General features: G+C 62.8%; 1 protein-coding gene across 1 annotated transcript; it reads left to right on the top strand.

Moving 5' to 3' along the window:
* The first annotated feature begins 4,195 nt into the window (after positions 1-4,195).
* PLCD4 (phospholipase C delta 4) lies at positions 4,196-26,501 on the top strand. The gene is made up of 18 exons (XM_065413660.1): positions 4,196-4,268; positions 5,698-5,847; positions 8,516-8,582; positions 10,483-10,541; positions 11,836-11,994; positions 14,586-14,814; positions 15,195-15,324; positions 16,453-16,684; positions 18,492-18,693; positions 19,613-19,757; positions 20,923-21,075; positions 21,616-21,768; positions 22,329-22,476; positions 24,249-24,365; positions 24,905-25,083; positions 25,401-25,536; positions 25,679-25,828; positions 26,401-26,501. The coding sequence occupies exons 1-18, from the start codon at positions 4,196-4,198 to the stop codon at positions 26,499-26,501; spliced, it is 2,583 nt and encodes an 860-aa protein (XP_065269732.1).

The raw sequence follows: 26,501 nt of genomic DNA, 5'->3' as shown, positions 1-26,501 counted from the left end.
CCACTGTTCCCGTCTGATCTCTGAGTGTGGGATCAGAGAGGGGCCGTCCGCAGGCAGGAGATACGGGAGGCCGGGTAAGCGCGCCCTCAGGCTCCTGGATCCTGGGTTGGTCAGTGGTGACTGGGGGTGGGGAGTGGGAGGCGAATCCGCTCTAGGGAGGATACTGGCCGTTTTAAGTGGTTGTCTCCCTGCCTCTCCCTGACCTGTCCGGTGTCTAGACCCACCCCACGGTCTTGTCTGCGTCTGGTTGCAGGAGCTGTTTGTGTCTTGACTGCGCCATTCAGATGAGTGGAACACGGCGATGGCTCTTAATCTTGTGTTTGGCCGAAGCCATCCGCTGTCAGGTCCTACAACGTAGTGCTGAGTGGTCTTAGGTAGAAATCTCTGGTTCCCAAACACCTCCAGGGAAACGCTTCCCTGCTTCTGGGGGAGCAGGGGGCCGGGGTTCATTTCTAATCCCCCTCCCTGGGCCTGCTGGCTGTACTCAAAGCAACGGCTCTCCTGCGGAGCAGTTAACAGATAGTTTGTGCTCTCTTTCCTAGGTGGGGTTCCTAGCCAGCTCCTGACTCCCCTGCCGAGATTACCCGCCCCTCGCTGGCGCTGCCCAGGCCCCAGCCATGCCAGTCTGAGGAGTCACAGTCCTGCTAGAGCATCTGCATTGTGCTCGGGGCTGCAGGGCTGCTTCAAGTGCAGTGAGGGTAAAACAAGCAGAGAGTCGGGGGCAAGATCCCAGAGCGGGGCTTGGGCCGTTCCTGCGCTGCGTGGAGAGGCAGATGGTAAATGAGGCCGGGATTCCGGTGTGAACTAGGCCTGTGCCATCCTCTGAACCCAATTCCAGCTCCTGTCTCTCAGCCTGGCTAGCGGCTCCTCTTGCATGGGGGCTTTTCCCCCTTCCTGCGTGGGGACCCTGGCAAGAGCTGGCCAGTGATTTGTGGTGGACCTTGTTGGCGTGAGTCCCGTGGGACGATATCAGGTGCTGCCAGCAAGGGAGAAATGAAATTTACCTTCCTTCAGTGGGGGTGAAATCTACAAGCGCCTCCCTGGGAGCGGCCGGGCTGCGCTGGTTGAGGGCGTCGACATGACCATGCGCCAGCGACCAGCAGATGGAGCAGAACTGGACGCAGAGGCTTAGCTGGGCTCCACTGGGCCTGTCAGGGCTGCAGATCGCTCCTGCCAGCACTCACAGCCTAATCCTCCACCCAGCAGCTGTTACCTAGACGCCTGGCAGCGCCTGCCTGGCTCGCAGCACCTCAGGGACGGCCTGAGTTCAGAAATCCGTCCGGGCTTGTGCGGGGCGGTGACCGGCGGAGCCATTCCTGGCTGTGAACTGACAGGACCTGGCCTCCTTGTGGCAGGTAGGGAAACCGAGGCACCGATGGGGCTAGACAACCTGGGCCTAGAAGCCGTGTCTACCACCTCCCTCTGCGAGGTGCTGCCCGCGGGCCAGGCTGGTGTTACTGTAGCGGGGTCTAGAGCGAGGCGGCTCCTCTTGGCAGAGCGGGATGGAGGTGATCTGGGCTCTCCCCAGCTCTGCCTGGATCCTTTGCAGCTCCCCCCTTGTCGGTCCATCGGCCATTCCCCCCATTCCTTCCTGCTTTGGGTATTCTGCTCTTCGGGGACCCCGAAGGAGCACTGCGCCCAAGGCACTCTAAGGCTGTGGGAGCCGGGGATGGGTTACAGAGCATGAGCAAAGCGGTCAGGCTGATGGCCGTGGGTGGCTCGTTAGTCGCCGTAGCTCTGAGCTCCCCTCAGTGGCTGTCCTGGCCCCCACGATGGGGTTTGCAGCTGAAACTGCGAGGTTTTGTCCTGCACCCTGTGAGCCTGTGGGAAGAGCAGGAGGCAATGGAGCCCGGGGCTGGTGCTGAGCGGCACCTCTGGCTGGTGGAGGGGTGTGGGCTGGCTCATGAAATGCACCGCCTTCTGCTGCAGGCCCCCCAGAGCCACTGCCCCTCCAAACGGTGCCGCCTCCTCCAGCCTGACCATCTCCATCCAGTGCCAGCCCCGCTGCTCTTTGCATCCCTTTCCCAGCCCCAGAGCTCGCCAGGCCAGGCCTTTTCTGGTCCCAGTGGGGCCTCGCCAAAGCCCAGGGTCTATTTCAACCTGCCTGGGTCCCACCTTCAGCTGCTTCCAGACGTGGGGTGCAGGAGATGGGGCCGGTGCGTCTCTCTGGCAGGTGCCGCCTTCCTCCCGCTTGCTGGAGCCAGGGCAGAAGGGGGCTTCCCTCCAGGCCGGTTCCAGTTTCCCGGCCCCCTGTGGGGATCACGCTCGTCTCCCTGGCGCACGGTTCTCAGTGCTGTTCCTGGACGGCACCCCTGAGTTCCCATCCCCCACTTGGGTTTCAAAGCCCCCTCACTAATTGCTGGTGGCAGGAGGAGGGTTGGGTTGCAGGCAGAGTGGGACCCAGCTCTGCTGGGACACGGTAGGAGGAAAATGCTCCTGTTGCCGCCTGCCCCTGGGGAGTCCTCTGGCGTCTTTGGCCCACTGCTGCATGAATGCTCCTACCCCTCCTTGTAGCCGACCTCGGCCCCAAACGCAGCAGTGCCCGGAGACCCGGCCTGGCTCTGCCGCGGACGTGTCCTACGCACGTGTGCATGGGCGTTACCGACCCTAGCGCCTGCTAGAAATGATGTGGGAAGAGAAGAGACCCCCTAGAGACCATTTCTGGCCCAAGGCCTGGGCAGATGGGCCCAGGGCTGGTGTCCCAGATGGGCTGGTGTCCCAGATGTCCATAGTGCTGCTGACTGAGGGTTGATCCTGTACCCAGGGAAGACGATGGCTTCAGTGGTGCATGTTTTCAGCGCTGTGATTCAGCCATTCCTACTTCAGCTGCAGCTTCGAGCTGTAGTGCCGGAGAGGGGGAGAGATTCACACTGCACCGGTGGCTTGGGAATGACCCTTCCGCACCCCTCACTGCTTCACTAGTAGCCCCAGAACCTGTTTGTGTCCTTAAAATCCCCAAGTCTCTGTCTCCTAGCTGGCCCCGAACCACCTCCGAGGTGCTGGAGCTGCTGTGTGCTGGCTGCTTCCCCTTGGACCCTGGACATGTTGTGACAGGTTCGATCACAGAACCCCCCTTGGGGCTTCCAACTGATGTGCCAAGACTACTCCTGCCCCTGCTTTCCTGCCCGGGCAGCTTGGGACTCCAGCACCCTGTCTTGCTGAGCCAGACACACCCGTCTGCTCCAACACAGACCCAGGGTCTGAACCACATGCCCCAAAGCTGCAGACTTAACTGAAAGCAAGTTAAGAAGTGTTCCTGTCTTTAACACTCAGATGCCCCACTCCCAATGGGGTCCAAACCCCAAATAAATCCGTTTTACCCTGTATAAGCTTTATACAGGGTAAACTCATAAATTGTTCGCCCTCTATAACACTGAGAGAGAGAGATGCACAGCTGTTTGCCCCCCTCTCCCCCCAGGTATTAATACATACTCTGGGTTAATTAATAAGTAAAAAGTGATTTTATTAAATACAAAAAGTAGGATTTAAGTGGTTCCAAGTAGTAACAGACAGAACAAAGTGAATTATCAAGTAAAATAAAATAGAACACGCAAGTCTATGTCTAAGAAAACTGAATACAGATAAAACCACCAGTTCTAGTAAGCTTCCTTTTACAGACTAGTCTCCTTCTAGTCTGGGTCCAGCAATCACTCACACCCCTGTAGTTACTGTCCCTGGTTCCAGTCTCTCTTAGGTATTCTTGGGGGTGGAGAGGCTCTCTCTTTAGCTAGCTGAAGACAAAATGGAGGGGTCTCCCAGGGGTTTAAATAGACTTTCTCTTGTGGGTGGAGACCCCCTCCTCTCTCCTATGCAAAGTCCAGCTCCAAGATGGAGTTTTGGAGTCACATGGGCAAGTCACATGTCCATGCATGACTGAGTTCCTTACCAGCCAAGCCACATTCCCGGGAAAGCTCCAATGTGGATTGGCGTCTTCGAGTTCATTGTTGGTTTAAGTGGTTCTTGACTGGGCACTTAATTTGCACACTCCTTTCTCAAGAAGCTGCCCAAATGCTTTACTCAGGCTATGAAGCCAGTACACAGCCAATATTTCTAACTTCACGTACAAAAATGACACATGCCTACAAACAGGAGGAATGTGTTCAGTAGATCGTAACCTTTGCAGAGAGAACCTAACCCTAAAACATATTCCAGTTATATCATATAGACGTTCATACGCATATTCCCATGAAGCCTTATGGGGTACACAGTCACACAGGTGACCTGCAAGGAAGCGCAGGAGGTCTCGCCGTCCACGTCTTACCCGGGAGGTACAGAGCCGCTTGCAGGATCCAGCGTCCAGCTGTGAGTGCAGGAGGGCGGGGGCGTCCGGATTCAGAGCGAGCTCCCCCAGTCACTGGGCACTGCCCTTCCACTTAGTGGAGGAGAGGTGGGCTCGGGGCAATTTAAGGCACTAGTTTTTCCTCCTCAAGGATTTGCTTTCAAGTCCAGGTTAAATCACAAAGGACGTGAGTTTCTGGAGAGTGGTGTCTGGCTAGGAGCTGTGTGTTCAGATCACAGGGGCTGGCCTTTCAGGACATAATACTGGAGTGGTAGGAGGAGCAACAGAGCTGAGGGGTGGGAGATGGGGAGCCCAGGGCTGGGTTAGCAGGGGCTGCGGGTTGGGATTGAGGGGCACTGACAGAGCTGGGGGGAGGGGAGGGGGCTGAGGGTCGGGATTGAGGGGCACCGGCAGAGCTGAGGGGTGGGAGGGAGCCCAGGGCTGGGTTAGCAGGGGGGCTAGCAGTCAGGATTGAGAGCCATCAGCAGAGCAGTGGGAGAGCCCACAACCAGAGCAGCTGTGGGGCTAGGGGCCAGGACAAAGGTGCATGAACAGACCCGTAAGTGGAAGCTTGCACTGCACCTACCCCCTTGGCCCCGAGCCTGCGTTCTGCCCTGCGTGGGAGTAGCACCCGCCAGCCCCATCGGTCTCTGCGGGGTGGGAATTCCAGCCCCTGGCCGGGAGGTCGACCCCCCCGGGGTTTGCAGTGATTGTCGTTCCCCACTCTGCAGTGCCGGCGAGGCACAGAGCTGAGGGGCCACCCAACCACACCGTCCTTTGTGAAAGGAAGTTCTTCGTACATTTCCAATGCTCTGTTCTCGTTCGTTTCACTGGCTCTATCTCTCCCCCCCCCCCTCCCCCTTCCTTTATTTATTGCTGCTCATTTCCACAACCCGCAAACCCCCCTCTGTCTAACCTGGCCCCAGCCCAGGGGATGAGCAAACCTTGCAGGGACGGTGCTGGTGCTAGGCCAGCGAATACATTTGCAGATGAAACCTAAGCTCAGAGCTGGCTCCGGTCTCCAGGTGACCTCAGAGCTGCTGCTCACCCTTGCTAAGCGGCTGTAACCTCAATTCTGGCTGACGCTGTCAGCAGCTCAATCCCAGGCTGTTCCTGGCCCAGCGAGAACGGCAGCGTTACAGCCCAGTTAACGGGTGAGCGTAGATGGACCCAGCTTGTAACTGGCTGGAAGCCCTGGCCGTTCTGCAGTGTGGGGTGGCGGGGGAGCGACCCCCAGAGCAGACAGTGGCTGAATCCCTGACCCGGCTCTGCCATTGGCCCTGGGCACGCTCAGACTTCCCCTTCCATCCATGCTTTGGGGGACACGGGGGTACTAGCCACGAAGGCTCATCCCTCAGGTTGGTCGGCTGGTGGCCCCAAGACAGCAGTGTATCCCCCAGCTGTGGTCTCTGTCCCAGTGTCCCCGGCTGCTGCTGCTGCCGCCACCACCGGTACGAGAGACCAGGACGGAGTACGGAACCCAGGCGTCCTGGCTGGCAGAGCGTTAAGTGAAAACGAGGCCGACTGTATTCGGGGCCAGGTGATTCTTACAAGGGATCCAGGCCCAGGTGAGTTCATGTGTTGTGGGGAAGGCGAGTCCCTGGCTGGGGGGCCTGTGGGGAGGGGGGTTCTCCTCTCCACGTGCAGCCAGGCATCCAGGGAGCAGCTCCCTGCGCCATCCCTGAGCCTGCCAGTGGCAGGGTGACAAGGGAGCCCTTGGCTCTGTGCCTTTAAGGGGAGAGCCAGAGCTGGGCAGGGCTGTGAGATCATTTCTCCTTGCAAGCTCAGCTGCTGTGTCAGTTGCTGCGGGACAGAGCCCCGAGAAGAGACGGGGACGGGAGGAGGGGAGCCAGCTGCTGCGGGAGGTACCAGCCACTGGTAAGGGACCCACTTTGGCAGCAACTCCGCTTCCCGGGCATTTGGGGGTGTCGGGGGCTTGCTGGGCAGCTGCCCTGCGGCTTCGATACCTCCTGCAGCCGCAGCTCTGGGCACCGTCCAGGCAGAGCCGAGAGGCGCCTGCAGGGAGTTGGGGTGTATGGGGGGACACGCCTGGAGGGAGGCAGCCTGTGCCCGTGCGGGGCTGGCTCCCGCTGGGTTTATTGCTCTCACGAGGTCGGTGCTGTGCGGCTTGGGACAGTTTCCCAGCTGGTCTCCTGTGGCCTTAGTTAGCCTCTGGGCTGGGCAGTGCCTGGCGCTCTGTGCCACAGCCTCTCGTGGCCGTCTGGGCACTGGCAGCTCTCGGGGCTCTCCCAGTTCCCCCCTCCCCTTTCGGCTCCAGGATCTGGCTCTCAGAGGTGCTCAGCACCCACCGCCCATGGCACTGCAGGCACTCAGCACCACAGGGGATCGGGCCCTGGTCTCTTGCCACCCTTCCCAGCTTCTCAGGCAGGAGCTGCTGCCCCTGGGAGCCTTGACGCCTAAATGCCATGGTGATGGGCCTTTTACAGATAGCTGGTATGCTCCACAGGGTGGCAGGGATGGTGCCACCTTCTGGGGGGGGGGGAGAGCAGGGGTCAGTCCAGATCCCTGGGGGTGGATGATTGCCCCTCTCCAGCTGCTTCCACCTAAGGATCCCAAAGTACATTGACGCATTCAGCTTCCCGCAGCCTGCCACAAGCGGGGGAAACTGAGGCAGGGGGCGAGGCAGAGACTTGCCAAGGTCCCAGCGTGAGTCTGTAGTAGCCTGGAATGGAACCCAGGCAGCCCGACTCCCGGCGCGGTGCCTCAAGCTGCGCTCAGAGCAGCCCCCGCGGGACGCTCGTGCTCCCCGGATCTGTAGGTTCAAATCCCCACAGGGCCTTTCACTCGTCCCCGTCGGCCAGGCCGGTCGTGGTGCTCCTGTGTCCTAGGACAGCCTGGCTCCAGCCTTCCTGGAGGACCCAGTGCTGGATGCTGGCCGGGGCAGCGGCCTCACCCTGGCGCTCTGCGGGGTTTTGCAATCAGCAGCCAGGGCCCCCGAGCTGCAGAGGGCCCTGGTGTCCCCCCATCATGCAGCAGTTCACTAGCCCTGAACCCCCCCGAGGTACCCCCCGCTCACAGGGACGGCTGCTTGGCAGCATCTCCCATTCCTCTGCACCCTGGTGGGAGAGACTTACCCAGCCCCCTCCCCGCCGAACCTGCCAGCACAGCCACGTTCCCGCCCTCTGGCTCCCACCCAGCAGCTCCATCCCATGCAAACACCTGCCCAGGGCCAGCAATCCGTGATCAAAGTGGGACCCTTCGCTCTGCCCCATCCTCCCCCCTCCAGCGGCTGGAAATCCCCCTGGCTCTGCTGGGGCAGCAAAGTGAAGTCCATGGGGCTGGGCCGGTTCCCACCAGCTGAGAGGCCCATCCCCTCCCATCTCGCCCCCACCAGGTGCTAGGGCACTCCTCCCCCGTTCTCCACGGTCCCCCAAGCCAAGCCCTTTCCCTGCACCGACGGGACAGCGGTTCTTGCCTGGGTCTGCGCCGGGCTGGGACCCCTTGTGGGGAGGGTGAAGGCTGAGCGCTGGGCAGGTGGACGATCTCAGCGGGCCCCGTGGGGTGCGGGGGGGAGCCAGGGGCCTTGGGAGTGCCCAGGCTTTGGGCGCTCTGCTGAGGGGCCCAGAGGGCGGCCAGGTGGGGGGAAGTGGGGTGCTTCTCTCCTCCGGCTGGCTTTGCCCAGGGGAGAGCAGGGTGAGGGGCCGTATGTTCCCCAGCCCCAGAGAAGGGCCTGCAAAGAGGTGAACGCCAGAAGGGCCCAGGAGCAGAGCTCAGATCAGAGACAGTCGCCCAGTTCCCCCTGGGTTGAGCCCTTGTGTGTGGCTAAAGCCTCTTCCCCCAAGGCAGCTGGAGACCGCCCCACAGCCCTGGTTCAGTCCCCTCCGACAGGCTGGCTGGAGCAGCTCCCACCTGTGAGTGCCGACCTCCGGGCAGCGGCCCACGCAGGCCAGGCGGTGTGCTCAGCAAGGAGACAGCACAGAGCCAGGGACAAACAGGAAGGGGGGAGGGATCGCTCAGTGGCTTGAGCATTGGCCTGCTAATCCTAGGGGTGTGAGTTCAATCCCAAATCAGCACGTGGGCCTGCTAGTGAAGGCAGGGGGCTGGACTCCATGACCTTTCGGGGTCCCTTCCAGCTCTAGGAGGTAGGTCTATCTCCATAAGTCCTGGGTCTCTCGCCACAGTCCCAGCCAGCTGTGAGGAAGTGGGACTGTTCTTAATGTTTCCTCTGAATACTGTGTGGGTGCCTCAGTTTCTGGCCGACCCTCTGTCGCCTAGCAACTAATGGCCAGGCCCGTCCCCCCTGCAAGGGGATGCTAAAGGTGTGGGAGAACAAAGAGGTCAGGTGACCTCCTGGCCCGGGAAAGAGACAAAGGCCAGAAAGGAGGGGCTGGAGCGGGTTTCAGTTTGGAGGTGGCTGGGGACGAGAAGTGAGGGCAGACGGGGGTGTCTGGCTCACGGGACCCCAGAATGGACCCGGCTGAGGGGTCCCGTTCTCTGTACCTACAAGCTCTGTTTTAGACGTGTTCCTGTCATCGAATAAACCTCTGTGTTACTGGCTGGCTGAGAGTCACGTCTGACTGCAAAGTGGGGGTGCAGGGCCCTCTGGCTTCCCCAGGACCCCACCTGGGCGGACTCGCTCTGGGAAGCGCACGGAGGGGCATATGCTGAATGCTCCAAGGTCAGACCTAGGAGGTGAAGCCGTGTGAGCTTCTTGCCCTGAAGACAGTCTGCTCCGAGGGAGAGGAGGCTCCCCAAAGTCCTGACTGGCTTTGTGGGGAGCAGTTCCAGAGCATCGCCCGGGGACTCCGTGACACCAGCCCCCAGGGGCTCTCCAGCCAAGCCACCATCCAGACCAACTGGACTTTGTGTTTGTTCTGCCCAGCGGCTCCTGAAAGTCTGAGCTGGGCTGCTTGCCTGCCCAGCCTGGCTAATAGCCATTGATGGACTCCTCCTCCATGAATCTATCTAGCTCCCTTTTGAACCCCGTTATAGTCTTGGCCTTCACAACACCCTCTGGCAAGGAGTTCCAGAGGCTGACAGTGCGTTGCGTGAAAAAATACTTTCTTGTGTTTGTTTTAAACCTGCTGCCTAATAAAACACCCTCCGGCTTTTCCTGAATCCGGAGCGTGCTCCGGGGCCAGATGTGCAGCTGACGGGCTGAAAGAGGTGACTGGAGACGACTGAGTGCAGGCAGGCCCTGACAGCCCCCCGTGCTGCTCTGCGGGGGCACCCAAGTCCTGTTTTTAAACTCCCCTGCCCTGCTGTCCTGGCCCTGGGGCTCCCCCAGCTCTGCCAGTGCCTCATAATCCCGACCCACAACCCCTGATATCCCAGCCCTGGGCTCCCCCAGCTCTGCCAGTGCCCCTCACTCCCGACCTGCAGCCTCCTGGTGACCCAGCCTTGGACTCCCTCTGCCCCAGCTCTGCCCATGCCCCCAATCCCAATGTGCAGCTCCCTCAATGCTGTAGCAACCTTGAGGTAGCTACAGACTCAGGACAGCGGCAGAGATGAAACCGAAGAGAACCGCCGAGTAGCGGCAGCCACTCTGCGCCCCCGGGCAGGCGGGGCCAAGGCCCCGGTATCACCTGGCCCAACCGAGGAGAGTCAGAAGAAACAAGGTGTGTGAGCTACACAGCGAACAAACAGGACCCCATCAACAGACCGCCGGCGGCAGCCAGGCGAGTGCCAGTCCCCCACCAGCAGCGATAACACAAAGGAGAAGTGCAGACTGGTTTGCAGGCCAGCACGCTGCAGGGCCTACGAGATCGAGCAGGCTGCAGTGGCCTGACGGTGAAGGCCACGTCCTTTGGGTGGGTGCTGTACGAGTCACCCGGCCCCAGCAAGTCCGCAGCTGCTGGCCCAGAAGCTACAACAACTACAAAGGCGGTTGAAGGAAAGATGGAGCAACCGGCGTGGAACTTGGAGCAGGGGTGACCTGGCGTTTGGAGGAGGCACCGGGCAGTCAGTCTGTGAGCACATGGCTGGAATGCCGCTATCGCAGCACCTCTGTCACCGGTGCCCTTAATAAAGAGCTAATTTGTTTCACACGCCTGGAGTCCTCTCGTGTTATCATCCCGTGCACGGTGTATGAAACCCCTGCTATTCCAGCCCTGAGCTCCCCCCCAGCTCTGCCAACACCCCCGTCCTGCTGCAGAGTGCCATGGTGCCAGGGGGCAGGAGCTGGCAGGATAAGCCAGGCAGACGTGACTGTATTGAATGACTCTGGTGTTTTCTCTTGCTAGATGCCCGTCGGGCCAAGCCCCTGACGACAGCCCCATGGCGTTGCACCTCTACAGCCCCCGTGAGTGTCCCCGGAGCGTCCCCCAGGCTGAACGGCGTGTGGGCGGGGCAGGAGTGAATGACACGGGTTTGGGCGAGTCACGGGGCGGGGTCAGACCCAGTCACAATCCTGCCAGCACTGGCGGGGGGGGGGGGGAAGCCTGCCCCCTGTGGTGTCTGGGCCCCGGCCTCGTCCTGTTCCCTGGGTCTGTGGGCCGTGGAGCTCGAGCGATCAGCAAACCTGAAACAGGGGCTAGAGCAGCGCATGCCGGGGGGGGAGAGCTCAGAGAGCTGGGGCAGAGCGGGGCCAGCCAGCATCTGGGGCTCCCCACGGTCACTCCTGCTGCGACCCCAGGGAAGCTGGGCGAGCTACAGCTCTTCCCCCGTGGCCACTAGGGTGACCAGATGTCCCGATTTTATAGGGACAGTCCCAAGATTTGGGGCTTTTTCTTATATAGGCTCCTATTACCCCCCCACCCTCTGTCCCGATTTTTCACACTTGCTGTCTGGTCACCCTAGTGGCCACTAGCTCTCCACGGGTGAGCTGATCCCTCCAGGCCAGCCGGGGAGCAGGGCCCATATGGGAGAACAGAGGCACCCCGGACATGGAACTACAACTCCCAGGAGGCACCCTGGCATAGGGACAGGAATTCCAGTCGGGGACAATCTGTTCCAAGGGGGTGCCCCAAATGCCCCCAGAGCCCCAGGGCTGGCATCTTTGGGACAAGTCCAATTCACCCAGGGCGGCTCAGCGGCGGGGTTCTCCACACCATGGAAGAGGAGAAGTCTCTGGGGCCAGATCCTCTGGTGTAAAACTGCTGATTCTGCCCGTTTGCACCAGCTGAGGAGCTGGCCCCATGTGAGGTGTAACGGGAGAGTGCGGACTCTGAGCTCAGGCACCCTGGTGTGAATCTGGAGTGACCCCGCTCCTGAATCACTGTAACTATGGCCGAATTGCCCCCCACCTGCCTTTCGGGGTGCTGCGGCCATTGTCCCGTAGGTACAAGTGCATGTAGGTCTATCACAGGCTCCAAAGGGTTAACAGTGTAGTAGGTTTGCGCCAGTGATGCTGGTTGCGTGATGGGGCAAGTGCCGATGAGCCCCAATGGTCCCCTTAGGAGTCCCCATATCACCGGGGAGCCGGCTGGGTCCGGGGGGGGCAGGTGTCAGCCAGCCAGCACTGTGCGCCTTGCGAGGGCGCTGGCCAAGGCGGGCGGCAGGCATGCACTCCCATGGCGGGCCACTCCCAGCAGTGCCACCTCCCCGGTCTTCCCTCGCTGAGCACCTGCTCTCCCCGCCCGCCCGCCCGCCCGCAGGCCTCCAGCTGGATGAGACCCTGGAGCAGATGCAGCAGGGGACTCTGATGCGGAAGGTGAAGTCCAAGAGCTGGAAGAAGCAGCGATACTTCAAGCTGCAGGACGACTGCATGACTGTCTGGTACAAGTCCAAGAAGAACGGCAACACCAAATATACCTGTGAGTACAGCCACTGCTGTGTGCCAGCCCACTGGGCGCTCAGTAGGGTTCAGAGTGAACAGTGTGCGGCTGTGTGTGCACAAACCAAAGTGTGTGTCTGGTGGGTGGCCAAACATGGGTATGTGCATGGTAGGCAAGTGATTGTTTATATGGGTGGTTAGATGCATGTGTGTGTGTGTGATTGTGTATGTGTGTGCATGTGTGTCCATGCAGGAAGGTGTCCCCCATGTCCCTCCCAGTTGGAGCCCTGAGATTCCTTTCAGACAGCCCCTGCTTTGTTGTGATGCTCTGCTCGGGGTCTGCTGGAGGTTAGGGACAGCTGCCTGCCACACCAGCGTGTCCATCACACCAGCAAAGTCCCGAGACTCTGCCAGTCTTAATCTGGCCGTGAAGGTGCCATGCAGCGACCCTCAGTTCCCGAGCTCCCCGGAGGCGTCTCTCTGCAGCGTCACAGAACGCTCACCAAAATGATTAAAGCCGCTGCCTCCAAAGAGCCGGTACACACCGCAGCCTGCTCCTCAGCGCTCACAGGGTTTACAGGGAAACCAGAAGGACTGTGAAGAAAGAGCAGAGATTGAAGGGACAGAGAACGTGTGCGTCTGGTTACAAATCAAACAAACGCGAAAACAGGGTTTCGCGTGTCTAGAACTTACCAGTCACAAGCCGGGTCTCGGCAATGGCTCGTTTATGGTCAGTTCTCAGTGTCTTCAACCCACAGGCCCGAAGGATCCACCTTTCACAGATCCCACGAGCGCTGGCCTCTTTCCCCCGTCGGTGGTGGATAACTAAGGGGTTCTCTCCCCTGCTTTTTCTAGTCCAGTAAACCTTTGCAATGTATTCTTCGGAAGCGTCTCCCCAGAGAAAGTTCCCCCTGCAGTTTGTCTCTCCCTGGTAACTTCCCCTCCCGTGTCGAATTGGACATGAACGTAATATCCGTTGTCTCTGGCAACACCCGGCTGAGTTTACATTGGAGACCCCGGCAAACAGGCAGGAATCGTTCCGCTGTGTGTCAAGTGTTCCTGAAATACGTTTTTGGGGCACATGTTCCCAGCACGCAGCCGCAGCTCCGGACACGCAGCAACCAATGATATTAACGACCGCTGGCATAACAGACCTTTTATAGTGCATTGATATTGCAGACAGTTTCTTGTTCTTTGGGGTTCAGATCCCCCGTGAAGGCCAAAAGTATAACAGGGATCAAAAAAGAATGAGAGAAGTTGCTGGAGGACAGGTCCATCAGTGGCTATTAGCCAGGATGGGCGGGGACATAACCCCATGATCTTTAAATCTCTGATAGCCAGATGCTGGGAGTGGACGACAGGGGATGGATCACTTGATGATTCCCTGTTCTGTTCATTCCCTCTGGGGCACCTGGCATTGGCCACTGTCAGCAGACAGGACACTGGGCTAGATGGACCTTTGGTCTGACCCAGTCTGGCCGTTCTTATATTTTCCCCCCGGGGTGTCTGACTCTAATTTTCAGACCCTCCCTTCTCTAGCCCCCCATCACAGCCCCCTTTCTGCCATCACAGAATCATAGAATATTGGGGCTGGAAGGGACCTCAGGCGGTATCTACTCCAACCCCCTGCTCAAAGCAGGACCAATCCCAACTAAATCATCACAGCCAGGGCTTTGTCAAGCTGGGCCTTAAAAACCTCTAAGGATGGAGATTCCACCACCTCACTAGGTAACGCATTCCAGTGCTTCACCACCCTCCTAGTGAAATAGTGTTTCCTAATATCCAACCTAGACCTCCCCCACTGCAACTTGAGACCATTCCTCCTTGTTCTGTCATCTGCCACCACTGAGAACAGCCGAGCTCCATCCTCTTTGGAACCCCCTTTCAGGTAGTTGAAAGCAGCTATCAAACCCCCCCTCATTCTTCTCTTCTGCAGACTAAACAATCCCAGTTCCCTCAGCCTCTCCTCATAAGTCATGTGCTCCAGCCCCCTAACCATTTTTGTTGCCCTCCGCTGGACTCTTTCCAATTTTTCCACATCCTTCTTGTAGTGTGGGGCCCAAAACTGGACACAGTACTCCAGATGAGGCCTCACCAATGCCGAATACAGGGGAACGATCACATCCCTCGATCTGCTGGCAATGCCCCTACTTATACAGCCCAAAATGCCATTAGCCTTCTTGGCAACAAGGGCACACTGCTGACTCATATCCAGCTTCTCGTCCACTGGGTATCTACCACTCCTCCCAGCTAAGTGTCATCTGCAAACTTGCTGAAGGTGCAGTCCACACCATCCCCCAGATCATTAATAAAGATATTGAATAAAACCGGCCCCAGGACTGACACCTGGGGCACTCCGCTTGATACTGGCTGCCAACTAGACATGGAGCCGACGATCTAGCCAGCGTTCTATCCTGTGGGAGACCATGGGTGCTGTATGGGTCAGAGAAGCGATCACCAACGGGGTCTCCAGAGCAGGGTCCCTATTGTGTAGGGCCTCCCAGTGTTTAGATACCAAGGGACAGACCCCAGGGACGGATGGACGGAGGGATGGACAGGTGGATCTGGGGGCGGTGACATCTGGCGCAGGCCCTGCCCCCCTCTGGAGCCTGACCCATCCCTCCCTTCCAGTCTCCATCAGTGACGTGGAGACAGTGCGGGAGGGGCACCAGTCCGAGGTGCTGCAGAGCCTGGCTGAGGAGTTCCCGCCCGAGCACTGTTTCACCGTCGTCTTCCACGGGCGGCGCGGGAACCTGGACCTGATCGCCGGCTCCCCCGAGGAGGCGCAGTGCTGGGTCCGGGGCCTGCGCCGCCTGGTGGAGATCGTCACTAAGATGGACCAGCAGGAGAAGATGGATCAATATCCTTCCGCCGGCCTGGCCCCGAGCCCTGGTTCCCCTTCCCCTTGCCCCCTCAGTGCCCTTCCACCCACGCAGAGGAGCAAAGCCAGGGGGCATGGCTGGGAGACACCCCCGTCAGCCTGGGGGACGGGCCTGCCTGCCTCGATGTCCCCTGGATGTCTCCTCCCCAGTGGATAGGGAAGGGCCCCTGGGGCAGGGATGTGCCATATGCTCATGTCCTGGGGGCCATTGGGAGCTGGTGGGCGTTTAGCTAGGTCAGTGAGGGGGGATACCACCGGTGCCCATAGCCTATGGACGACCCCCGTCTGTTCCCCTCCCCCGCCTCAGGCAGGATACTCTCAGCCCCCCGTCCCGTCGCTTTCCTTAGCCCTCCCGGCAGGTGGATCTGCGACTGGTTCCAGAAGGCCGATAAGAACAAGGACGGGCGCATGAGCTTCAAGGAGGTGCGGCAGCTCCTCAAGATGATGAACATGGACATGAACGAGGACCACGCGCTGCGGCTCTTCCAGGTGAGCGCCATGCCGGGGGGCTGGCCAAGCTGGGTGCCTCCCCTTTCCTTGCCCCCCAAAGACTGGCCACCCCCACCCAAAGGCTGTTTTCAGAAGGAAGCCCTCTGACGGAGCAGGTCACAAGGGGCTGGTGGAAGGCTGGCCACCAGGGCTTTCCCTGTGGGGCGGGGTGGGGGGTCCTTGTGTCTCTGCTGGAGCCCACATGGGTCCAGCCAGCGATGGCCTCGCTCTTCTCCCTTCCTCCCCCATGGCTCAGCATCGCCCCTGCCTGGCAGCCAGCTGCAGAGGACACACTCGAGAGCCGCCTGGATTGAAATCGGCCCCTTAGCCCCAGCATAGGGCTCAAGCCAAGGCGAATCACCTCCGCTCAGCATGCTAGCGTCAGGGCTTATGGATAGCCGTGAGCAGAATGTGCACATACGTGTGCACAGAAGCACACGCACAGACACACATACACACACACACACGACCCCTGTTGCTGTCATGGACCCTATGTCATCAGGAGTCGGATGCAGATTGGACGTGCTGATGGCCCCTTTGCCTGGTCCCTTGGGAGCTAGCAGGCCTCACCCCCAGCGAGGTTTGAAGGGGACACAGTCACGAGTTTGGGACCCCAAATTTAGGTTTAGAAAAATAGAGGGAAAGAGATTTTACCAAGTCTGTCTATTCCCTATCCAACCACCTGTCCCCACCATCCATCCGTCCAGCCACCTGTACCCATCCTCCATCTATCCATCTGTACGCATCATCCATCCATCCATCGTCCCATCATCCACCTGTCCTTCTGTACCCATCATCCATCCATCCACCCAATCATCCATCCATCCACCGTCCCATCATCCACCTGTCCTTCTGTACCCACCATCCATCCACACCCATCATCCATTCATCTACACCCATCATCTATCCATCCATCCATCTGTACCCATCATCCACCTGTCCTCCTGTACGCATCATCCATCCATCCATCCATCCATCCACTCAGTCACCCACCCATCCATCCGTACGCATCATCCATCGAAGGTCCCATCATCCATCTGTACCCATCATCCATCCTGCCAGGGGCGGGTGGGCATGCACTGGCACTGTCAGTCCTGCAGCATCCCCCAGGCCCTGCTCTCACTGCAGATGGCCGACGGGTCGGAGTCGGGGACGCTGGAGGGCGAGGAGTTCGTGCTGTTCTACAAGGCGCTGACGCAGCGAGACGACGTGCTGGGCGTCTTCCAGGCGTTCTCCCAGGACGGGAAGAAGCTGACCCTGCTGGAGTTTGTGGATTTCCTGCAGCAGGAGCAGCTGGAGGGGGAGAACACGCAGGAGTTCGCCATGGAGCTGATTGCCAGATACGAGCCGTCTGAGAGCGGTGAGGGTCACGGAACGGAGCAAGGGAAGGGACCAGCCCTGGGGGCCGAGGCAGCTTGTTCCCTACAGGGCCCGGCCAGCTCTTTGCTTGCTCTGTTACATGGGGCTCTCGGCCTTTCCTGGGGGTGGAGGGTTCCCAGCCAGATTCCTCGCCCAGACTGGGAGCAATGGGGCTCACCCTTTCCAGGATGGTGCCCCCTTATTCAAAGCCCAGTTTTCGTGATCCCCTTACAACTGCTGTCACAGTAAGAGTGAAAAGTGCATGGACACCGACAGTGCTGTGCCAGTGTGCCTGCCACGTGGGTGTATCTGGGGTGGGACAGGGACCCCAGCAGGGTCCGGGCACATGGGGGGCGATGGGGGATTGTCTGTGCCTGCCACATGGGTGTGTCTCCGGGGTGGGACAGGGACCCCTGCAGGGGCCGGGCACACGGGGGGCGATCGGGGATTGTCTGTGCCTGCCATGTGGGTGTGTCTGGGGTGGGACAGGGACCCCTGCAGGGGCCGGGCACATGGGGGGCGATGGGGGATTGTCTGTGCCTGCCACGTGGGTGTGTCTGGGGTGGGACAGGGACCCCTGCGGGGTCCGGGCACATGTGGGGCAGGGGATTGTCTGTGCCTGCCACGTGGGTGTGACTCCGGGGTGGGACAGGGACCCCTGCAGCGGCTGGGCACATGGGGGGCAGGGGATTGTCTGTGCCTGTCACGTGGGTGTGTCTGGGGTGGGACAGGGACCCCTGCAGGGGCCGGGCACATGGGGGGCGATGGGAGATTGTCTGTGCCTGCCACGTGGGTGTCTCTGGAGTGGGACAGGGACCCGTGCAGGGGCCAGGCACATGGGGAGCGGCGGGGGAGTGTCTGTGCCTGCCATGTTGGTGTGACTCCAGGGTGGGACAGGGACCTCTGCAGGGTCCGGGCACATGGGGGTGGGGGATTGTCTGTGCCTGCCACGTGGGTGTGTCTGGGGTGGGACAGGGACCCCTGAAGGGGTCGGGCACATGGGGGGCGATGGGGGATTGTCTGTGCCTGCCACGTGGGTGTGTCTGGGGTGGGACAGGGACCCCTGCAGGGTCCGGGCACATGGGGGGCAGGGGATTGTCTGTGCCTGCCACGTGGGTGTGTCTGGGGTGGGACAGGGACCCCTGCAGGGGCCGGGCACATGGGGGGCGATGGGGGATTGTCTTGGTATTAACTTGTAATGAAATGTTCAACGCCTCAGGTTCCCCAATTGCTTTTTGCACCCCACTGGCTGCAAACCGCTGCTCCAGGTCGCTGCCGCTCGGGAACGAGACTGACCCTAGCGCGCACCCCGCTGGGATCCGGCAGAGCCCCGCTCCCAACTCCGCACTGCGCCGCTGCTGGCAGCCGGCCGCGGGCCCAGGGCAGAGGCAGATCCGGGGCAATGGGAATGGGCGATGAGAATACGATTGCATGCGGCACTATCGCACCTGGCCTGCTGCTTCGGGGGCCGTGATTCTGGCAGCAACCGCGGAGCACGATTTGCCTAGCAGGATTTATTCTTGTCTCTCCCCAGCGCTGCCCGTTGCCTGCGTTTCTCAGACCCACTAGATGTTTAGTGATTTTTTCCTCCCTCTTACTATGGTCTCTGGTATTTGATTAGCTCTGGTCATTGCCAGGATCTCTCTTCTCCCCTTTTGGGAAGATTGGCACCACACTTGCTTTCCTCCAAGCAGCTAGGAGCTCTCCTCTTGCCCTGGGCTCAGGGCACCACAGGGGACGGGTCCCTCGCCGGGCGGGGTGGCTGGACCGAGCTCCCCGGTCTCTTGACGTTGCTCCTTCATCTCCAGCCAGGGCGCGCCACGTGCTGAGCCTCGACGGCTTCCTCCTGTACCTGCGCTCGCCGGAAGGCGCCATCTTTAACCCCGCTCACGAGCCGCTTTGTCAGGACATGACCCAGCCCCTCTGCCACTATTTCATCTCCTCCTCGCACAACACCTACCTGCTGGAGGACCAGCTCCGGGGCCAGAGCAGCGTTGAGGGCTACATCAGGTACCTGAGGAGAAGGCAGCTGCTCCCGAAGGGCATCGCCTGGTCTCCACGGGGGGCAGCGCCGGGTACGAAGGGCTGTGGGGGGCCTCTGGGTTCATCCTGCCCCGGTGTCCCAGTGTGGCGGGAGGGGAACTGTGGTTTTGCTGGAGGGGCTGCCTTTCCAATGAGATGTAAACCCAATGCCTGACCACGTAGGGTCATCAGGTCCCCCTGCCCCCTTTCAGCAGAGCCGTAGGGCTAGCCCCACCTACCGGCCAAGTTCAATATGGGAAACTTCATTCTCCCACCCTAAGCCCCTGCCTGGATGGGATATTCCGTCGCTGCCCGTCTCGGGGAGCATTGCTGTCCCGCTCAGAGGTGGCTGCATCACTGTGGTCGGCAGGGCCGTCCCTGCAGAGGGATCAGCATTGTTTGCTTTGGGGCCAAGTAGGAGGCGCTGGGGCACCCTTCGGTCGAGTCATTAGAGCCCAGGAGTCGGGCACAGAGGGAGTCCATCGCTGGCGGCGTTAGACCTGGCCCCAGTTACTCCTCTGTCTATCGCAGCCGCAGGAGCGCGGTCCGGGCCCCGTTGTGCCGGCCACTGCACGCACCCGGGGGGGACTGTGCCTGTGCTAAGAGCTGGCACAACAGACAGGAAGGTCGCTATTCCAGATGGAGAACCGAGGCCCAGGGAAATGCAGCCACTCGCCCACTGGCTGTGGCAGAGCTGGGAGCTGCCCCGGCTTTCCCCAGGCCAGGCCAGTCCTGCCTGGCGCGTTACGTCAGAAGCACCATTGAGCAGGGGGGCAGCCCAGGGTGGGTTGGCAACCGGGCTAGGCTGCGGCGAGCCAGCGTCACACGCCCCAGGGAGCAGGGCGGTGGTACCGGTGGGGGCGCTGAGCAGCCGGGGGGGTCGTCTCACGGGGCGTCTCCTTGGCAGGGCTCTGAAGCGGGGCTGCCGCTGCTTGGAGGTGGACTGCTGGGACGGGCCCAGTGGGGAGCCCGTCGTGTACCACGGCCACACGCTCACCTCCAAGATCCCCTTCAAGGACGTGGTCAGCACCCTGGGGCAGTACGCCTTCCAGGTAGGGCAGCCCCCCGCCAGTAGGGGGCGTTCTCAGCGGGGGTCACGACCCCAGGGGGGGTCATGACGGGGGTCAGGGGATCAGGCGCACCCTACCCTTCTCCTCTTGCTAAGTGGGTCGGGGGATCCCACTAAGGGAGAGGCCAAGGCTGGCACTGCCCTATGGCATGTTTGCAGCGCCCCCTTGTGATGGCAGCCCCTGCCACGGGCTCGGCGCTGGGAGCCACTCGCCCCAGGGGAGTTGACTGTTGAGCAGCTGCCCTGTCCCGCTCAGAGGTGGCTGCATCAGTGTGGCAGGCGAGGGCGTCCCGCCGGAGGAGAGACGCTCTATGGGGATTAACATCGTTGGCTTTGGGGACAGGTAGGAGGCACCAGGTTGGGTCACCTGCCCAAACCCCGGCACTGGCTGAAGTGCTGCAAGCATGATCCAGGCCCCAGGTTTCTTCAGCTCCATTCAGCTTCCCTCCCGCCCTTTGGGACGGGGCCAGCGGGGAAGGGGCGAGGTCGTCACTGCAGCCTCCTGTCGCTGGGTTCTGCTGCAGGGCTAGGTGGTGTCATGCTGCAGGGAGCGGGGTGGAGGCTTGGCAGGGGGCGCGGGGCTGCAGGGAGCGGGCAGGGGCTCGGCAGGCGGCGGGGGGCTGCAGGGAGCGGGCAGGGGCTCGGCAGGCGACGGGGGGCTGCAGGGAGCGGGCAGGGGCTCGGCAGCGGGCAGGGGGCTGCAGGGAGGGGGCAGGGGGCTCGGCAGGGGGTGCGGGGCTGCAGGGAGGGGGCAGGGGGATCAGTAGGGGGCAGGGGCTGCAAGGAGGGGGCAGGAGGCTGGGCAGGGGGTGCGGGGCTGCAGGGAGGGGGCAGGGGGCTTGGCAGGGGGCTGCAGGGAGGGGGCAGGGGGCTCGGCAGGGGGTGCGGGGCTGCAGGGAGGGGGCAGGGGGATCAGTAGGGGGCAGGGGCTGCAAGGAGGGGGCAGGGGGCTCGGCAGGGGGCGCGGGGGGGGCTGTCTCCCCCTCATACTAAGGGCTGGTCCTGCTGGCACCTTTTGGCCTCGCCCCCCTAGGAAGACAGACGGGTTCTTGACCCGCTTGGTGCCCACGGGAGGCCCTGGTGGCCGAGGGAACCTGGAGGCTCTGGCCTGGTCTTGGCGCCTGAGCCGCCGGCTCTTTGCTTGGCAGGCGTCCGACTATCCCGTCATCCTGTCCCTGGAGAACCACTGCGGCCCAGAGCAGGAGGACCTCATGGCCCAGCACCTGAAGGGCATCCTGGGAGAGCGGCTGCTCACGGCCCCCCTCGACGCCCGCGACCCCACGCAGCTGCCTTCGCCGGAGGTAGGGGACGGGCTGGGGGGCGGTCGCTGGGGGGGCCTGGCCCATGGCTCTGAGCTCCCGGCTCGGCCATCCCGCCCCCCGGTGACGCCTGCCTCCCGCCCCCGCACGCCACCCCTTAGCACACTGCCCTGAGCGCAGCAGCCGTTCCCACAGGGCCCTGGGCTGGGCACTCGCTCGGGCTGGGGCTGCGCTGGGGGGTGGGGGGGTTGCATTTCCCCCCGTCTCCAGTGGGGGCGCTCTCCTGCCTCCGTCTGCACCGCCATCCCCACCCACAATGTGTCCGTCCACCCTGCCAGGCTTCCTGCATCCCTCCCTCCATCCCTCCCCTCCCCCTGCATCCCTCATTCCATCCATCATCCCTCCCTCCATCCATCCCTCCCTCCCCTCCCCCTGCATCCCTCCCTCCCTCCCTCCCTCCATCCATCCCCCCTGCATCCCTCCCTCCCTCCATCCCCTCCCCCTCCACCCATCCCTCCCCTCCCCCTGCATCCCTCCCTCCATCCTCGCCTCCACCCAGCCCCTCTCCCCGGTGTCCTGCAGGAGCTGAGAGGAAGGATCATTCTGAAGGGAAAGCGGGCAGAGAGCCTGGCGCACTCGCCGGACGAGGCCCCGGAGGGGGAGGCGTCCGAGGATGATGATGGGCTGGAGGCAGAGGAAGAGATCCTGAGCCAGGAGGCCAAGAGGAAGGCCAAGGTACAGAGACACCCTCCCCCAGGCGGGAGCACCGCACCAGGGCGGGGGGCTCTGTGAATGGGCGGCTGCTCCCGATGGGTGCTGGCTCCCAGCTGGTAGCGGCGTCCCCCAGGGACAGCTCCGTGCAGTGGGCCTGTACCCCACACGGGGGCTTCCCGGAGCTCACCACCCCGCCCCAGATTGCCCTGGGTGCTGGGGGAAACGCCTGCCCTGGCCTGGCTCCGAGCTGCCGTAACCCAGCCCGGGCGCCCGGGCCTTGGCCTTCTCCATTGGTTTGAGCTTCTGCCAGGAGTTATCCCGGCCTCCTGGTGACCCTGAGATCGGCTGCCCAGGGGCTCTGCCCACGACTGCATGGCCCAGCCGCCCAGCAGCGATGGGCATCTCAGTGCTGGTGCCAGCCCCGGCAGGGCGGCTTCCCCAGACGCTGGCCCACCTCCGGGGGCAGGAGCAGCTTGGTGCCCGGGGCCCATCCAACCTGCCAGGCAGCTGGTGCTCCAAGTGCCGGCGCCCCCGGCCGTCAGCCCTGCCCCCCAGGCTCTGACCCGCTCGGCCCTTCGCAGAAGTCCCAGGCCAAGGAGCTGTCTGACTGCATCATCTACTGCCACAGCGTCCCCTTCTGCGGCTTCCAGCCGGGGCTTGCCCGCCGCCGGCCCTACGAGACGGCCTCCCTGCCCGAGGCCAAGGCCAGGAAGCTGATCAAGGAGGCGGGTAAGGGGCGGGGCCCGGCCGGGGGACTGCGGGGGCAGCGAAGGGGAGAAATCCCAGCCGCTAAGAGGAGCGTCCAAGGACTCCGGGGCCAACACGGGGCTCTCCTGCTGGGACCCCAGAGCTCTGGCAGGGGGTGTGGGACAGAGCTGGTGTTTAAACCCCCAGCTCGGGCTCCCAGCCGGCAGCAGCCCCCCAGCCAACCAAACCGGGTCCTGTTCCCGACGGGCCAGATCGCCTGAGATCCAGCACCGGGCTGGGGGGCAGGACTCCTGGGTTCTCTTCCCAGGTCTGGGAGGGGAATGGGGTCTAATGGTTAGAGTGGGGGGGGGCGGGGCTGGGAGCCAGGACTCCTGGGTTCTATCCCTGGCTCTGCCACTGCTTCCCTCTGGGAGCTTGGGCAAGGCCCTTCCCCCACCCCTGTGCCTCTGTTTCCCCTGCCACCCAATGGGGCTGATGATACTGACCGTGCTTTGAGATCCGGGCAGAGTGTCGCTGATTCCCAGACCCACCGCAGGGGGGAGGGTCCCGGGCCTGCGTCAGACGGGCTCAGCCCAGATGGTCCCTTCTGGCCGTCAGTTTCTGGAGCCATGGGTGGGCAGCCTCAGTAGCGAAGCCCCAGGTGTCTGGGTCGCAGAGACCGAGCTTTGCCCCCCCATCCCCCACCCCAGCCAGGGCAGGGCAGTGCCAGGCCAGGGGCCAGCTCTGAGCCCATCGGCTCCTCGCAGCCTGGCAAAATCCACCGCCCTTGGCAGCCGGCGCCCCCAGCCCGGGGTGCAGCTGCCCTGGCCCTGTGTAGCCTGCGCTGCTCCGTCCAGAGCCCCAGCCCCACGCCCAGCCCCTCGTCCGCCGGGCTCTCGTGCTGGGGCGGCCCTGGCCCATCAGCGCTCTGCACAGGTGGGGTGGGGGGGCCTCTGTGGGTGGAGGGTGGGTGAGGGGTGCCTGTGGGGAGATGGGGGCCCTGTGAGTGGGTGAGGGGGTCTCAGGGGGAGGGGTTTGTCAGGCTGTGGGGGTATCTGAGGGGGAGGGGGTTGGTTGGGCTGTGGGGAGATGGGGGCCCTGTGTGTGGGCAAGGGGGTCTCTGAGAGGGAGGGGTTTATCAGGCTGTGGGTGGGCGAGGGAGTCTCTGAGGGGGAGGGGTCGGTCGGGCTGTGGGGAGATGGGCAAGGAGGTCTCTGAGGGGGAGGGGTTGGTCGGGCTGTGGGGGGCAAGGGGGTATCTGAGGGGGAGGGGTCGGTCGACCTGTGGGGCGATGGGGGGCCCTGTGGGGGGCGAGGGGGTTTCTGAGGGGGAGGGGGTCGGTTGGGCTGTGGGTGGGCGAGGGGGTCTCTGAGGGGGAGGGGTCGGTCGGGCTGTGGGTGGGCAAGGAGGCCTCTAGGGGGAGGGGTCGGTCGGGCTGTGGGTGGGCGAGGGGGTCTCTGAGGGGGAGGGGTCGGTCGGGCTGTGGGGAGATGGGCAAGGAGGTCTCTGAGGGGGAGGGGTCAGTCTGGTTTTGGGGGGCGAGGGGGTATCTGAGGGGGAGGGGTCGGTCGAGCTGTGGGGCGATGGGGGGCGAGGGGGTCTCTGAGGGGGAGGGGGTCGGTTGGGCTGTGTGGAGATGGGGGTGAGGGGGTCTCTGAGGGGAGGGGTCGGTCGGGCTGTGGGTGGCGAGGGGGTCTCTGAGGGGAGGGGTCGGTTGGGCTGTGGGGGGGTTGCTGGGGGTGCCCGCAGGCAGATCGGGGGCCCTGTGGGGGAGGGGCCAGCAAGGCTGGGGGGTTACCGTCTCCTGCCCCCAGGGAACGAGTTTGTCCGTCACAACGCCCAGCAGCTGACGCGGATCTACCCCAGCGGGCTGAGGACCGACTCCTCCAACTATGACCCGCAGGAGATGTGGAACGTGGGCTGCCAGCTCGGTAGGGCCCGGCTGGGGTCCGAGGGGGGACGCGGGGTGGGCCCCTGGGCCCCAATCCCAAGTGAACACCCCGGGGTCCTAGGGACCCGGCCTGGGGCCACGGGGCTCTGGGCACCCCGAGGGAGAGCCGGGCGCTGGCCTGTTCGACCTGACCGGGGCCTGGCGCAGCTGGGGCCCCGTGGGATCCGCCAGCAGGGGCCGGCCCCTCTCAATTACTGCTGCAGTGGCAGTAGGGGGCACTGTGCTGCCAGGGGCCCCCATGAGCGGTAACTCTGAGCCCCCAACCCATGAGTGTGACCAGTCCCAGGGGCTGGGCTAGTGGTGCTGGGCTCCTGGCTAAGTGTCCCCTGCCCTGGATACAGCAGAGTCCTTCATTTCCTGTCCTAAACTGCTGTGTGCTAGTTCAGCGGGAGGGGGGGGGGGCGGGGAGAAGGGTTAACGAGCACATGTTCTGAGAGCTTGTGGGGAGCCCCGGCTGGAAGGGGTGTCCGGGTCCCGCTGCCGCAGCCCCACAAGCCCCGTCCGCCTCTCTCCCCGCAGTGGCCCTGAACGTGCAGACGGCCGGGGCGGAAATGGATCTGTGCGACGGGCTCTTCCAGCAGAACGCCCGCTGCGGCTACGTGCTGAAGCCGGCTTTCCTGAGGGACACGGGAACTGCCTTCGACCCTGACAATCCCCGGAGCAGGGCCGGGGGCGGCCCCTGGAGCCTGGCGATTCAGGTATGCCAAGGGCACTGCCTGGGGGACTCCCTCCACGGGCAGGAAAGGAGAGGGGGCAGGGGGTGCCTGGTGCTATGGGGCTCAGCTGGGCGCAGGGGGATGGGGAGGTTTCATTGTGCTCCATGGCAGGCTGGAGACACGGAGCTGGGGCCCAGAGGCCGGTCCTGGGTGCAGCGTCCCGGGCAGTGTTCGGGGAGCAGCCTGCCCCGTGCCTGCCAGAGGACCCAGCTGCTGGCTCTGGCAGAGCTCCCGGGGCCCGCACGGCTGCCGGTTCCCCGAGCTCAGGGGCCCTCGGCCGCTGCCCGGTGTCGCCACAGGTCATCAGCGGGCAGCAGCTCCCCAAGGTGGCCGGCAGCAAGGCGAGCGCCATCGTCGACCCCCTGGTGCGCGTGGAGATCCACGGCGTCCCCGCCGACCAGGCCAGGCTGGAGACCCAGGCCGTCGATAACAACGGTGAGTCCGGCCTCGGGCAGGTGAGCCTGGCCCCCTCCAGGGGCAGCCCCGCCAGCAGCCTGCAGCTCCGGCCCAGCTGGAGGAGTATGCTTGGGGGGCTGAGGTCCCCAGGCCCTGACCCCATCTCCGCCTCCCCCTCCAGGCTTTAACCCCCGCTGGGGCGAGACGCTGTGGTTCAAGGTGCACGTCCCTGAACTGGCCCTCGTGCGCTTCATGGTGGAGGATTACGACAAGACGTCCAGGAACGACTTCGTGGGCCAGTTCACCCTGCCCTTTGCTAGCATCAAATCAGGTGAGTGCCAGGCCCGCCTGCTTCTGCCCGGCCCACGGCTCGCTCCCCCCACCGCTGGGGGCTCGGCCAGGGCAGGGGGCTCCAGCCAGAGCTGTGTGGCCATGGCAGTGCCAGGGGGAGCGTGCCAGGGCTGGGAGGGCAGTAGCTAGCCAGGAGAGCGCTGGAACAAGAGCCAAGCCCCCGTGCCTCTGATAGTCCCCCCACGGGGGGGGGGGGCGGCGTTCGGAGAGCAGCACGGAGCGGGCAGCGGGGGGGGGGGCGGGCTGGGAAGGGCAGAGGAGTGGGCGACCTCCAGCTAGTTTGGGATGCGAGATCCCTGCCCAAGGAAGCATGGGACTCATTAGGGGCTAACGAGGAACCAAGAGAGGACGTTGGGCACCGTGCTGGAGAAGGGCGCGGTACAGACGCTGGAGGGGGTGGGAGACCCAACACTGGGGGCAGTTGAAATCAGGCTGGAGGAAGCCACCCTACAATAGACCCCAGGGGAGCATCTCCCGCCCGGGCCTGGGAGCCTACAACTCCTCCACTGGGGCCTGCCGGGTCCGACCCAGCTCACTGGTGTCTCCCTGCAGGTTATCGTCACATCCACCTCCTGTCCAAGGACGGCATGGCCATCCCACCCTCCTCACTCTTCGTTCACGTCCAAATCATGGAGCTTCCCTACCCCGAGTAG

Source organism: Emys orbicularis, chromosome 11 (genome assembly GCF_028017835.1).
Source record: "Emys orbicularis isolate rEmyOrb1 chromosome 11, rEmyOrb1.hap1, whole genome shotgun sequence".
Taxonomy (NCBI): domain Eukaryota; kingdom Metazoa; phylum Chordata; order Testudines; family Emydidae; genus Emys; species Emys orbicularis.
The sequence above is the reverse complement of the archived record's forward strand: the minus strand, read 5'-3'. Positions and strand labels throughout refer to the sequence as shown.

Bases quoted from the DNA above. Each gene is read 5' to 3' on its own strand.
- PLCD4 (XM_065413660.1), top strand. From the start codon at position 4,196: ATGGGGTACACAGTCACACAGGTGACCTGCAAGGAAGCGCAGGAGGTC. The intron at 18,694-19,612 runs GTACCTGAGGAG...TCTCCTTGGCAG, and splicing joins AGCGTTGAGGGCTACATCAG to GGCTCTGAAGCGGGGCTGCC. The intron at 25,537-25,678 runs GTGAGTCCGGCC...CTCCCCCTCCAG, and splicing joins CCAGGCCGTCGATAACAACG to GCTTTAACCCCCGCTGGGGC.